Consider the following 15,679-nt stretch of genomic DNA (forward strand, 5'->3'; position numbering starts at 1 on the left):
GTAAACAATTTACAGACTGTATTCAAAGTTTATTGTCCCATAACAAATACAAATTATTTCTCAACTTCACTATGGCAATCAGAATAAAACCCTGGATCAACATACTAGGGGAGATTTATCAAAACCTGTCCAGAGGAAAAGTTGATCTCTTTTAACATTTTTAGAAAAATGAAAGACGCAATCTGATTGCTTGCTTTAGGCAAGTCAGCAACTTTTCCTCTGGACAGGTCTCAATAAATCTCAGGTTTCAATAAATCTCCTCCATAATCCCTATAAATCTAGTATCCATAACTATCTCCAGAAAAATAACCAGGTCCCCATTTGAACTTGTTTATTGAGTCAGACATCACAACATCATTGGACAGAGCGTTCCATAGTCTCACTGCTCTTAAAGTAAAGAATTCCCCTCTGTGATGATGATGAAACCTTCTTTCCTCTAGATGTAGAGGATGCCCCCTTGTCATGGTTACCGGCCAAGGTATAAAAAGATCACTAAAAGATCTCTGTACTGTCCATTCATATATTTGTACATTGTAATCAGATCACCCTTACGAAGTCTTTTCTCGAAACGTAATAACCCCAAGTTTGGTAATCCTCCCATACCATCAATTATCTTTGAAAAGAAAATTAAGAAAAAAGGGCGCTCCAATGCAATATGGTTGATTGAGCAAGGATCCCCTCTTTAGTAACCCAGCTTACCAAATGGTGTTGTGCTGAGAGCCCAACACCTTTACTTGCGTGTAGACTTGCTTGGTCGTAGAAGATACTTGAGGCTAAAGCGGTGGCAGCTTCCACGTGGACCCGATCCTTATAAAAGCAACGGTAAGAAATCTTCTGGAGGGTGGCGGGATCAAAAGCCACTGAATCCCAAAAAACGTGGACATGTAGCGCCATCCTCATTGAAAGACTCTTGGAACCAGTGTTCAATGTTTTATTGATCGGTGCAGCATAAGTTTCGAACCCCACCCGGGTTCTTCGTCAGGCACTAGTGCAAGTAACCCATGTCATAAGATTACTTACTTAGAACAAATTCTGCCAAATAAAGCATATATTCTACAGGTTTAGAATTATTTACATAGCTATTACCATATCAAAGATAGTTTTTCTTTTAAAATATTTTCATTTTTAAATTGAGGTTTTTTTGTATGAGCTCACGGCATCTTAGAGTGACACATTTGTTGCGCATGCGTCTGTCTCCAACTGTCTACGATTACCCCAGGAGGTCTAAATGAAATCACTGAAACCATAATATAACTTACCAATCAAAGTGAATCACACAGCAGCATCTGCACTTTGTGAACAAAACAGAAGCATTTGCACCTTCAGAACAATTTTTACACATGCGCAAAAAACATGTACCTATAATCTTCCGTGACCTCATACAAACAAAAATCAATTTAAAAATGAAAATATTTAAAGAGAAACAATATCTTTGATATGGTAATTGCTATGTAAATAATTATAAATCTGTATAATATATGTTTGACTTGCAGAATTTGTTCTAAGTACGTAATCTTATGACCCGGGTTATACCGGAAGTGAATGAAAAATGTGTTTTAAACTTGCTTCACTTGCACTAGTAATGTATCCGATGCCTGACGAAGAACCCGGGTCGGGTTCGAAACCTATGTTGCACCGATCAATAAAACTTTGAACAGTTGCTCTAAGAGTCTTTCAATGAGGACGGCGCTACATGTCCATGTTTTTGGGGGATTCAGAGGCTTTTGATCCCTCCACCCTCCATGATATTAATTATCTTTGTCTCCCTCCTCTGCACCCTCTCCAGTTCAGCTATGTCCTTTCTATATACAGGTGCCCAAAAGTAGTGGGTATACTGTCTTATTGCAGACTTTATATTGGGGTTCTGGAGCTTCAAATTAACCCTTTGGCTGGTGCCTGTGTATTTCGAGCCTCTTGATTACATCAGCTTACTCAACCTACTTCTGTAGCATCCTATAGTTAACCAGCTAGCACCTCCCTCGCTCAACTGACCTCCGACCTTGGACCACAGAGTGGTACTGGTGCATCACAGAGCCGTAATATAGCAGAACTGAATATAAAATGTATGTATTTTAATATCATTATAGAACTAAAGTGATTTCTGCATCTGCTGCAATATTGCAGCTTCTTATGACTGCACTTTGACTCATTTATTCATCTTAAGACCAAGCTGCTGAGCTCAGAGTAGTGGAGCCTTGGCAGTAAGGTTTAGCTCGCCATTTTATTGTCTCCATTAATTCACTAATTCTATAAATACCGATGTACATACAGATTTTGCAGAATCATGCCTATATAAGCCTGAGTGATGTTTCACATTTTCTTTACCAATGCAAGTAAAACCATTGTGTTAAGATCTCAAAGAAACATCTCCATGAAAAATTCACCTCTGCTACATGTGTGTTTTCTTATCCATTCCATTGTTATATACTAAAATTGTATACAATATTTTTGCCCCCCTCAGATTCGGCACTGCACGATTCAGTGATGATGTATTTATATGGAAGGACATTTTAGCGCTGTTTCAACTACATAGAGATTTGGAGACTTGTTCAGCAGGAGGCAGATTGCAGTGAGAGGAGGCAGCGGGGGACAGTGAAACATAAATAATCAGAACGTCTTCCTGGCTACATAACAGCTGAAGAGCCCTTTTTATAATGGTGTTATTCTCTTTCAGACTGTAAACTTAAAATCTGATTATGCTCAGCATATGCCACCCCTGCCACAACATTTGTCAATGTCTTCACCAACGACAGCTTTTAGATTTGGAGATTTGGCACTATGATAGAAAACAACTTCAGGCAAGGGAGGGGAAATTTCTGCTGCAAACTTTATAAGAGGGCCGTTATTTTACTGTTCATAGGACTAGCATTATCACTTTCAGTTTCATTGGGCACCAGGGCATTAGCCTGACGCCAAAATTTGCATTTCCTGCATTTAACACTGCATTTATGACCATAGAAAACTTACGCTATTATAGTTTGGTAAGGATACATCTAATCTTGGTCCTGGCAGCAGGTTATGTTTTTATACTTCATGGTCGTTTCTGATCACTTGACCAGCTCTGTAACTATTGTGAATCGTCCCATGCAAGCCTATGGGGCCTTCAGCAAATCCATTTCCAGATCGCAATATTTTTGGAGCAAGTCATGGGATCAGAAGCGGCTGTGAAATTAAAGCACATATATTGCCACTGGGACCCCAATTAGAGGTAAACTTTAAGTAAAATACTATTACCAGGGGTATACTTAGGCGTTGGGTGACTTTGGCTTGGCCAGGGTCAAGGGTGGGACTTAGCCTAGTTACTAATTAGAGAATTCACATCTGTACAGCCTATTAAGTGATGTTTGATTCCCCACCACCATCTCAGTAGGTATACAACCGATTTAGACGAATGTCTCCTCCTCCTCTTAACAAGTCCTGCAGGCAATGCCACCCACAGGTTGGGGAAATTTTAATTCTAACCCTGACCAGGGTATTTAAATCCTGGGCTGGGGAAATACATCAAGATTTTGTCTGTGTGAAGGAAAGTCAGGTTACAGCTATGGCTATAACCATCACAAATCCCATCCAAATTTCTAGCGGTAGGAATATGTCACTTTTTTTGTGCTAACAGACCAGATTCCGGTACAGCCCCTTTAATAAATGGTTTTGCTGCTATTAAGCCAAGCTTACTATAGAGCTTCATATCTATAAATAACCAAGCATATTTAATAGAATTCATTCTTAAGAACCCCCCCCCCCCCCAAAAAAAAAAACTTGACGTTCTGCAACATTTATTCAAAAAGGACATCACATTGGACCCCCATAGCTTGTGCCATTAGTGACAAATGGCTTCATATGGCTCAGTCTATCACTCACGTCTTCAAGCCCACACCAGGCAGGGGCCCAATATATCAACCGCTGACATAATTATGTTTATTAGATAAATGTGTGCCGCTCACTCAAATATCAAACACTTCATCTTATGTTTGGGAATCCTATTAATCTAAGGGGCAAAGAGCCAAATAATAAATAAAAAAAAAAACAACAAGTTTATGTTAAAGTGAGAAATACAACATGTTGTGATGCAGCGAGGCTTGAAGGAACATCTACACATCAGTCATCCAGACAGTCTTAGTCTCTGCAGCACAATTTGCTTCACCGACTCCCAAAATCTATGAAGAATAATGATCCGCGCTGTTTGCTCTTTACTGGACCGGATTAGCACTCATTATCAAATCTACCAAAATTGTGATTGTTCTATTAGTTATGTTCTATTAGTTCCGTTACTTCGAAGTTTGTTGGAAACTAGTGTACATGTGCGCACAGAGTTTAGATAGATGTTGTGAGGGCTGCAGTAATCATAATGCAAACGGTGCTTCTGCACTTGACCCCCTGGCAGTGGCACCATAGTCAACTGTATCTGTGTCCTCAAGAAAGAAATGCAGCAGAGAAATATGAAGGATAAACTATATGAGGGACATTTATCAATGTTTGCTTATGTATTCCTTTTTTTTAGTACTTTTTTCTTAACTTTTTTTTTTGCTTATGTGTAACGTATTTATCAACTGGTTTAAGCCTGTTGATAATTTTCTTTCACGTAAGCAATTTTTTCTTTTTTACTTTGGTAGTAGCTTTTTCTGCTCCATGTTTGAGCTGGAGTAAATTTAGTCAATTTTTAACCTTGTTTCAATTTGTTTGCGCAGTTGCGACTGTCGCAGTTAATAAATACCACCCGTAGTCCATTTTAAAATTATTACTACGTAGTTAAGTCTTCTAAAACTTGCTTTTCTCACTTTCCAGTCAAAATGCTGCACGAAAAATCGTGTAGTCGCAGGTGCGACATTTGTCTGACATTTTTATAAAAAAAAAAAAATGTAACTAAATCACTTAATGCCTGTCTATGTTTTTTTGGTCATCCCTGTTATAAAATGACCCACTGTTTATTTTTTGTTTATTGTTTTCTTTGCAGAATTAAAGATGTTTACCTGCAACAACATTTATGTGAATAGATAAGAAGTGGTTGGCACCCACCAGTGCACAGCTTGTCCTAGCACTCACTGCTTCCAGCCTGCAATCACTGCTATGCACACCCACCGTCTGGCTCAGGCTTTCTCTTCCAATATTCTTCCTGCTTCCTTATCTGTGACTCTAGCTTTTTGTCTGCCCCACATGGGCCATGTACACGCACTGGCTGCACCCGTGTCTGAGCAACAGTGTGGTTTTGCCATAGCTAAAGTGAGTTTTTTCTGATCTGCTACCTGTATCTGACCTGTGCCTGTTTGCCTACTGACCCTTGTGTATTATCTAGAACCTCCTGAGTATAACAGAGACTGCTGACCGTAAACCTGTGCTGCTTGCCCTACCTCTTCTGCCACCACTTTTTAGCTTAGATCTGACTCCACTACCTATCTGCCAGGTTACAACCCACATCGGCACCAGACTCACCTCTGCCTGTGTCCCTAGTGCTTGGCTCTGTGGCTGTTGGATCTGCTTGGGACACTGTTAGCCATACTCGGACCATTCTTGGGGTAACAGCCTGGTAACCTCTACTGGCAGAAGTCTAGTCTCCACATGATAAAGGGTGAAAACCTACACTGTAATTATACTCTGTCCAAAGTCAAACCAGCTGGATACAGTAGAATGGTGGGTCCACAGCGGGTCCCCCCTTTCTCTTCACTATTTTGTTCCCAGTGAGCAGTAGTTTTGATTGGAGCAACGGCTGCTCCATACAACTCTACAGGAGTAGGATTGTCCTGCTGTGGAGAATTGGAAAACTCAGAATTTGTCTACAAATGACCATTGATATTGCAGTAGCAGAGTCCCCTGGTGTTAAAATATACTGTTCAAAATAGAAGTATGTTTAAGGTGTAGTATGTGTCGTATATGCTATATCATGCGGTAGACTGTATAGGAAAGCTATTTATATTTAGTTACTGTATATAACATGATATACAGAAACTGCAAACTGAGGTAGGATCATAGCCAGGGCTCAAATTCTGCAGGAATGCATGGGAACTGAGTTCCTGCACTTTTTCCACAGCAAGACCTCAGTTCCCATTAGCAGGAGTTCTGCAGGACCAGCCCTTGATTGGAAATCTTAGGTGAGTTCCTGCACTTTTTTTCCCCAGGACCCCTGATCATAGCACATTTTGTAGGAAAACATTTGGGAACATAATAGACACCAAACTGGAAAAAAAGAGAACAAGAAGCCTTTGCAATCTTCACGGAAGGAGAACATGCAACCATCATGCAGGGGACAAGTTTCAAGTTTTGACTGGAGCTGTCCCTTAAAGAGTACATGTCATGAAACCATATGTTCTAAACTAACACAGATTATATTCCCTAACTATTCCTATTACCCCTCCTGCCCTTTCCGAGCTTTAAAAAGCTCTGTATCATACCTTTCCCCTTGCTCACATTGTATGAGCCCCCAGCAAGAGAAAGTGAGCATTCCCCAGCAGACGCAATGTCACTGAAGCCTGCAAGAGCTGTGCCTCGCCATGCCCCGCACGCACTTCCTGAGTTTGGTCTCCTGCCAGTTCGGGAGGAGACCAAACTAACTATTTGACTGCAGAGAAAAAGAGGGCTGTATCTGTGCAAAAGACAGCAGAGCTTCTTATGGGATAGTACGTCTGATACAGTAAAACACACTAAGGGTTGACTGCAGTAATGAAGCGGTTATGCTCACCTTTTGGGGTTGTGGGTTAGACACAACCACCTCTTATAGCGTGTAGGCAGGGTGCAGCCACCCGGGTATCGGCGATGCGGAAGCCCCCACCGATCAAAAGATACAATGGTAGAAGAAAGTTCAAAAAAAGATCCGGGTGCTAGTCTCGAAACGCGTTTGTTGGCTAAATAAATGAACAGTCTCACAATTCAACGTGTACTGTGAAATCTTTGAACACGGATTGCTCCGTTGAAACCCGGATCCTTTTTTGAAGTTTCTTCTACCACTGCAGAGAAAAGAAAAGGGGCACCTAGTGGCCGTTTTTTCAATCACATAAAATTCTCAACCTTTATAGGTTTTTAAACAGCAAGTAAATATTGAAGTGTCTTTTCATTACATAAGGAACAACATATTAAAAGTTTAGTTTGGTGACAGGTACTCTTTAAGTATCTAGAGACCAGGAGCAATCATATGTGAAGCTAAAGCTGCCTTTAGCTTAGCTCTAAACTTTGGACATGTAGATTAGATAAATGGTGCCCGAAACTTCCAATTATGATGGGGCTGGCTGGCCATCTATTGTTGACCCGAGTCTCCTCCTAAGGCAGAGCCCAGGAAAGATAAAGATCTCGCAGTTTGAGTTCATGTTTTCCCTAGAAAATCACTTCAGTCACAACAACATTGATATATTCCCTCCAAAATGTCATGTTTTCATGCTCAATACTTTCCGAAAGTGTACACTGCAGTGAAAGTTACTATGTAGTTGACAGTATGTTTACCTAGTATGGCCACCACTTCTTCATCTTGGATGACTTCCAGTGATCCCGACACCACAAAACAGAGAGCATCCACACTTTCCCCGGCATGGTAGATGAGGTCTCCTGGAGCGCAATGAATTGTTTGAAATTCCACCGCCAAAGCACGCAGGCAGCCGTCACTGGCAAGACGGAAAGCTGGATGCTCATTGAAAACTTTCCTATTCAAATGCACACAAATGTCCGCTCTCATGTCCTTGGGACATATTGCAAGAACCTACAAAATAGTAATAACAACAATGATAATAATAGTAATAAAAACACCAATGATGAACGGCATGCAGTTATTACTTATGAATGTACATGGAGTGGATTTGATGGAGTTAATCTCCAACATTGAATTCAATGTGATTTTTAAGTCTAACATTCTGTACTAAATAATTTTTATTAGCAAATCTTTATTTATTCAGTTTATGTTTGTATAGACATAGCGGTGAATTACCTTACACACTTACGCCCTTTTTCTAGCTAATATGCCAGATTTTTGTGCATTTCATATTTATGAAGAAAATAAATTACTCTACTAGTATTGAGGTCAATGAAAGTGTAAGCTGTGACATTTTAAAAGTTTTTTTTTTTTTTTAAATGACAGGAACTCAGTATTCAACACAATTATTTGGACCCATTTAAATAAAGAAAGTCAATCTAATCTGGAGATAGAGTAGCAATCTATTGTATTTGAGCAAAGACAGAGGCCTATTTAAATGCATATATAGTTTTTCACACACACACACACATATATAGTAGACCTGTCTAATTTGTTACGTAAAAATCTATTTTTCGTACATTTGAATTCATCAAAAAGTACAATTAAACCAAAATCATATATTCAGACAAAGTAGATAATCAGAATAAAAAATATGACTAAGAAAAACAAAATTACAAAAATTCAAATGACACAATAATATAGCCTCCAACCACTTCAGGAATTTGAATGGCGCAACAGGTGATATACAGCAGTAGTCCCAAGGACACTCAGGCAGTAGCGAGATGAATTAATATAGAAAATGTATTCGAACAACGCGTTTCAACGCCCGAGCCGGCGTCTTCATCAGGTTCATCTTGACACCTAATTCCTGGTGGTGGGATCGGCTGCATGGTGGAACTTCTACATACATGCTGACATCAGTGTTGTGCCTGACTGGTAGCACAACCTACGGGGTGAGCAATTTTCTCACTATCTTGTTTGAGATTATCACCTTAATCTATTGCACTACGGAGCGCTCTGTGCTTTTTTGTCTTTATAAAAATTCAAATGATGTAGAACAATAAAATGCCAAAAACTGCCTAATAACTAATGCATTTGATAGATGTCGTAGTACTGTATACTGACTATGTTGGGGATATTAGACAGATGTCCATGTTTTACCAGCACTGGATGAAGATCTTTGCTATTACTGGGTGAAATATATATATATTGTCTGCTGGTAAGTTGAGCAATTTCTATGTTTATAGTGATATGAGAGCATACCTTGAAGACGAGTTAAGTATGATACAGGTAATACATTTCAGAAAACCCGAAACCATAGATATCCAAATCCCCCTTCTGACCATCTCCTGATGCTAAACCAGTTATATTTAATGATGTCATCCTACTTGATTATGTCTTTAGACTACACTTAGTAAATAAAGGGGTACTCTGGTGGGAAACAATTGTTTTTTTTAAATCAACAGGTGCCAGAGAGTTAAATAGATGTGTAAATAACTTTTATTTAAAAACCTTAATCCTTCCACTACTTATCAGCTGCTGTATGCTCCAGAGGAAGTTGAGTTGTTATTTTCTGCCTGACCACAGTGCTCTCTACTGACACCTCTGTCCATGTCAGGAACTTTCTGGAACAGGAGAGGTTTGCTATGGGGATCTGCTCCTACTCCGTACAGTTCCTTACATGGACTGTGGTCAGACTGAAAAGAACTACTCAACTTTCTCTGGAGCAAACAGCAGCTGATAAGTACTGGAATTGAGATTTTTTTCAATAAAAGTAATTTACAAATCTGTAAAAAAAAAATGGGAACCAGCTGATTTAGAAAAAACATGTTTTCCACCGGAGTACCTCTTTAAGAACAGTTTCAGACTATAATAAACAAACAGAACCCAATTTTTCTGTCAAGAATGTGTCTAATATCTATATTTAGCCATGAACATTTTATAGGCAAAATCATCAAATCTGTTTGGAAGGGAGTGTTTGGCCCCCTTGGTAGAAACAGACCAAAAGCTAGGGGGGTTATTATCACCCTCACAAGATGACTACCCTAGTGACCTGTGAACAGCTCTGCCACCCGCTTGCTTACAACCTTGTGACAAGTGGTCACTTAAATAAAGTGTTGACAATGGTCAGGATGGGTCTGCCACACTGAGTGTAATAGAGAAGGGATTCTCCTCTATGAGATCTAACCTTTCTGCTCTAATAGTTGTGATTCAACCTCTTTAAGACTCTGATTATATGAAATGTCCTTATAGATCTTTATGGGGTTCAGAGGTGGCAGTTGCCCCTGGGCCTGGTACCTAGGGGGCCTAATGGTCCCTCTGCCACATAACAAAGACACGAGTATTATAAATAGCACATGGTAGTACATAAGACCCTCTGGAAGATGTAGATATTTTTTCAGCATCTTCTTTTAAGGGTTTATTTTTTCCCCACATTTGGTCTTAATTGGAGACAGCTGCTAAAATGAATAATTCAGGAATCATTGAAAACAATAAAATAAAAAATAAAACATTTTATTAGCAGATTTCTTTCCTGCAGGGGCCCGAAAGCTATTTTTTCTGTTATTTCATGTCGTATGATGTAGCAAGTTGTTAATACTTAAGGTTGTAATTGTAAAATAAATTGTTTGCTATTGACTGATTTGTTGTGAATATATATATATATATATATATATATATATATATATATATATTTAGGCCTGCACAATATATATCAATATTAATTTGTGATTATTGTGAATTGCGATATTTTGATTGGGTCTTGGCAAAATCAGGCGATTACTTGCTTCAGTAGTGGCAGCTCTGGCGGCAGTGGCTCTGGCGGCAGCTTGGGCGGAGCCTCAGCCTGGCTTTCCATGTCACTGCAGTGATTCAGGCACCCCAGCTGGTTGGCACAGGTGCGCATCAGATTGTTGCTCCCTCTCAGCAGTGCCTAGTACTGGGAGGAAGTGACTTGATGAATTTATGTTATTTCTTCCTATTTCCCATCCAATAAATTAATGTAACATGGAGGGGAATGGGTTATATGAGGGGAATGGTAATGTGAATTTATATAGCCATTTCCCTTCATATAGCCATTCCCCTTATATAGACTATATTCCCTTCATATAACCTATATTCCCCCTCATATAGTATATATTCCCCCTGATATAGCCTATATTTCCCTCATATAGCCTATATTTCCCTGATACAGTCTATATCCCCCCTCATATAGCCTATATTCCCCTCATATAGATTATATTCCTCTTATATAGTCTATACTCCCCCTCATGGAGCCATTTTCCCTCATATAGCTGTTCCCTCTTATATAACCATTCCTCTCATAAAGCCAATCCCCTTATACCTTCCTATACCCGTTCCCCCTCACATGTCTTTTTTTATGTATCTAGCTTCTGTATTTGGCTCACAAATCCCTCTGCTCTACTGCTCAGGAAGGGGTATGTCCGAGGCAAGCACTAAGTACGTCCTCACTCACCATGCATTACACTACCTCCCTGGGTCTGCTGTGCTGGGTCTCTTCATTCAATCACTGCAGGCTGCTTTGTAACTCCTCCTTTCTGTTTACACACAGACAGGACAGGAGTGAGCACAGAGGAATGCTAGTCCTTACTTCCGGAACTTACGTTCATGTCTTTACTTCAGCTTGGACAAAGATGATTCTTCACCTGGACAGGATTATATTCTGGATGGTATGGGGACCCCTAGTGGTCTTTTTTTCATGATTTTTATAAAAAGAAGATAAAAAGTTTTCATGAAGTATAATAGAAAGGTTAATGTTTTGCCAAGATGTACAACATATAAAATCTTTTTTATTCTGACAGTGCCAATTTAAAGTTCTGTGAAATATTTGTAAGTAAATTCTGCATATTAAAGGTGTTACCCAGGAAAAGAAAAACAGAGTTCATTATTTCCCCAAAAAAAAACACACCACACCTGTCCTCATCACAAACTGTCTCCATTCGCTTTAATAGAATTGAGCTGCAATACCACACAACCAGAGGACAGGTGTGGTTCTGTTTTTCTCATCCTAGATAACCCCTTGAATTCTGTGGGTGGGGCAAGGAGACTTGCTAGTGCCCTACTGGCATCCAGCTCATAGGTATTTTATATGCCCCATCAGCCCTCCTCCACCTCTACCCATCTGTACAGTGACAGCACTATAGTTGTTCCTACCACAAATGCCATAAAACGCCACTTGGGAATGCAAAAACATTGTGCAAACTACAAAAAAAGCGGAAATCCGTGTTACCTAGATTCCTTATCGCTAACACTGCAAATCTGCAAGTGGTTAAAGTTTACAGCATTTCAAATTTTCTGCCAAAACCCAGGTAGAACCAAGGGCAGACCGGTTACTGCTATCGTACACATCAACTACATGCCCTTATAGTTAACTAATATCACATCAAATCTGATTTCCATTACTCCTGTCTAGCTGGTTTGTCATACTTAATTCTGACAGGCATTACGGAGAATAAATGACACTTATTTCAGGTAAATTGCCAACACTATCAGTGTAGGTGTTTTATTGTGTGTGTTTATGAGAAAGCTGTCTCCTACATCACATCAATATATAAACTAACATAACAATGACTGATAATAGGGAGACAATAGAAATGACATATCACATGATGTGGGAGTTACTTGCTGAAGGAATATTATCATCTTTGGAATTGAGAATGTGGAAATAAATGTGCAAAAAATTCATAATGTGCGTGCAGTTCAACACTTAGGCTATGTTCACAGAATTAATTTCAGTAGTGGGACCTGAGCAGACAAAAAAGTCAAATCCTACTAAATAAACAGACAGTAGCAGAAAACCATAAGGACCCCAAAAAGTCAATGGGATCCATCAGTGTCCATTGTGCAAGGGACCATCTGGCTCTGTTTTCTAGCCTCTAATGGACCCTTCGATGTTTGAATAGTCATGATCCAACTTTATAATAGAATCTTTTTTCTGGACTGCCAACAAAGAAAGACATGTCCCAATGGCCACCAGTTGAAAAATTCCATTAAAGAGGTACTCCGGTACCACAGTTTTATGGTTATCTAGCATGTTTGTAGCGAGTTTGTAACTCCCATGTTATACATCTGTCCACAGCATGTCTGTTTATTACTGACCTCTTTTCTGTGACTGAAGTTCAGTAGTTTTTCTGGTTACTTTTGATTGTCGTACACACTCGTGGCCATGTTTGTTCACTGTTGTGGACAATACATCTGTGCTGCAGCCTCTTTTAACCCCCCCCCCCCCCCCCCCCAGTAATGAATATTAAATAAATTGGTGTTGTTCCGTAATTGGTTGGGAGTTCCGTTCTCTCCCTTCCTTTTTCGCACAGTACAAGATGACAGCGGGAGGATGGATGTCTCCTCCCGCTTTCAGCCAGCCCTGCGCCCGCTGCTCACAGTGTACTGAATACCCTGTATCAGCGCTGCAGCTAACATGTAACCCCTTCCCGGAGACCGTGCACCTGCAGGAGGAGGAATCATGATTCCCCCCACGGGCGCACAATCCACATGGTGGGGGAATTAGTAACGTGTTAGCCGTAGCGCTATCATGATTTTCAGGGAATAAATGAATTGTCAGCCACAGTGCGCTGGCCCCATATCGGGGAACTAATCATATATGACCCGCAGGTGCTGCTCTTCATCCCCCCCAAAAAAAATCGATGTCCCTGCATCGGGGAAAGGGTTAACTGTGAGCCGCAGTGCTGCACATTCTCCCCATGTCAGGGAATGAATGGTTTGTGAGCCACGGGCGCCGGGCTTCTGTTTCCCGAACAGAAGCTGTCACTTCCCCCTGCAAGCACTGAAAGCCAGTGAGCCGCGGGCACTGCAGAGCTGGCTTTTTGTTCTGCAGCACCCATGGCTCACTGACTTTCAGAGCTTGCAGGTGGAGTGGCAGCTTCTGTTCTCAGATTCCCGAATGGGCATAGGGGGAACAGAAGCCTTGCGCCCGCGGCTCACAAATCATTCATTCCCCGACATGGGGAGAATGTGCAGCGCTGCGGCTCACAGTTAAAGGAAAACTGTCAGCTTTCTCCCCCCGCACTAACCAGTGGTACTGGCTAGTAGTGGGGGGGACGCTGATCAATTTGATGCTTTCCGTGCCTGGAGCCGTTCGGCTGTAATCTTCTATTTTCGGTATATGCTAATGAGGTTCTAACTGGCACCAGCCAGGCTAACTGGCACTCTGATGTCAGTGCCGCCTGTTGCAGCACCGCCCAGCTCATCAATATTTCTCCCCTCCCTCCGCCTCTCCCTCTTCTCCCCACTCTGTACTGAAGAGAGATAGGAGGAATATTTATGAGCTGGGCGGCGCTGCGGCCAGCGGCACTGATGTCAGAGTGCCAGTTAGCACCTCAATAGCATATACCAAAAATCTAAGATTACGGCTGAATGGCACGGTGGATCCGGGAACGGTAAGCATCAAACTGATCAGCGTCCCCCGCACTACCAGACAGTACTGTTGGTTAGTGCGTGGGGAGCAAGCTGACAGTTTTCCTTTAACCTTTCCCCGATGAGGGACATTGCTTTGGGGGGGGGGGGAGAAGCAGAGCAGCACCCGTGGGTCACATAGGATTAGTTCCCCAATGTGGGGACAGGTTGCTGCGGCTGACAATTCATTCATTCCCTGATGTGGGGACTGCATGGTGAGAAGCTGCGCCTGTGGGGGGAATCATGATAGCGCTGTGGCTGACATGTTACTAATTCCCCCGCCATGGCGACCGTGCACCTGCGGGGGGAATCATGATAGCCGATTCCCTGGATTCCCCCCGCGGGCGCACGGTCCCCACGGTGGGGAAGGGGTTACAGGTTAGCTGCAGCGCTGATACATGGTATTCAGTATAATGTGAGCCGCGGGCGCAGGGCTGGCTGACAGCGGGAGGAGACATCCATCCTCCTGCTGTCATCTTGTGTAAACACAGAGAGATGGCAAGGACAAATCTGATAGGTCACAGCCAAGAATGGTAACAGACACTGACTGGCCAACATCGTGGTCAAGTGTCACAGACCCATATGATTGGGCTGACAATGTGCTTAGCCAATGAAAAGAGAGAAGTGCTCATGCCGCTGTACAGAACACTGGTGAGACCTCACTTGGAGTATTGTGCGCAGTACTGGAGGCCGTATCTCCAGAAGGATATAGATACTCCAGAGAGAGTTCAGAGAAGATACTAAACTACTACATGGATTGCAGGATAAAACTTACCAGGAAAGAGTAAGTTTTTGGTGCACTTTGAATATTCTACTACAATTACGTAAAACATTTACTTGCACAAAGGAAATAATTTTATTAAGAAAAATATTTTTTATCTAACCCACAAATTGTACATTGATGTGTTAACTCTCAAGTCTATAAAGAATAAACTATGAACATAAATCAGTTTCTTTTACTATGCTTAAATAGCATGTACATATGCCATGGCTTCCTCTAGAATTATAGCCTAAACAAGAGAGAGAGCGCTCCATAGTGTAAAGGGAAAAGGTAAGCGCTGACCAACACCATGTATGGACACATTTACCAGATTAAGCTGTTCAAAGACAGGTACAACTATGGGAATGGCATATCAATGGTGACAGTCAGGTAAATAGGTGCGTCCAACAGCAGCCTTCCTGCTTATATATTTAATAGCTCACAATAGCTGACTGCTCAGCTCCTATGCAACACTTTCAATAATGCAAAATCGTGATTGTTTATTGAGTGCCTTTGAAAGTCCTGCATAGGAGTGAAAGGAGTACTTCACATTTAGTTCCGAACGCTGAGTGCGAACTTTGACGGCCGTCACACTCCCTTCCATTGAATTGCATTGGGGGGGGGGGACGTCACAACGGGCGAGGTGTGATGTCATGAGGGAGTTTGGCGACCCCCCAAAGTTTGGACCCAGATTTCGGAACTAAATGTTTCAAATGCTGGGGAGTGGAGTAACACTTTAAGGAGTCACCTATTGCGACATACTGGTAGGAAGCATAGCTCTCCCCCATATTATGTACAGTAGTTCTCCTCCATATTAT

The 15,679-nt window shown here is 41.4% G+C and overlaps 1 protein-coding gene across 5 annotated transcripts in view; it reads right to left on the reverse strand.

Moving 5' to 3' along the window:
• The window catches only part of KCNH5 (potassium voltage-gated channel subfamily H member 5), a 403,943-nt gene that overhangs the window by 46,799 nt on the left and 341,465 nt on the right, over nucleotides 1-15,679 (reverse strand). For all 5 annotated transcript variants that reach the window (XM_056545666.1, XM_056545665.1, XM_056545664.1 and 2 more), the window contains one exon: nucleotides 7,426-7,678. In XM_056545666.1, the coding sequence (XP_056401641.1) occupies nucleotides 7,426-7,678 (253 nt within the window). The remainder of the gene's footprint in view (nucleotides 1-7,425; nucleotides 7,679-15,679) is intronic.

This window comes from Hyla sarda, chromosome 11, assembly GCF_029499605.1.
Source record: "Hyla sarda isolate aHylSar1 chromosome 11, aHylSar1.hap1, whole genome shotgun sequence".
NCBI lineage: Eukaryota > Metazoa > Chordata > Amphibia > Anura > Hylidae > Hyla > Hyla sarda.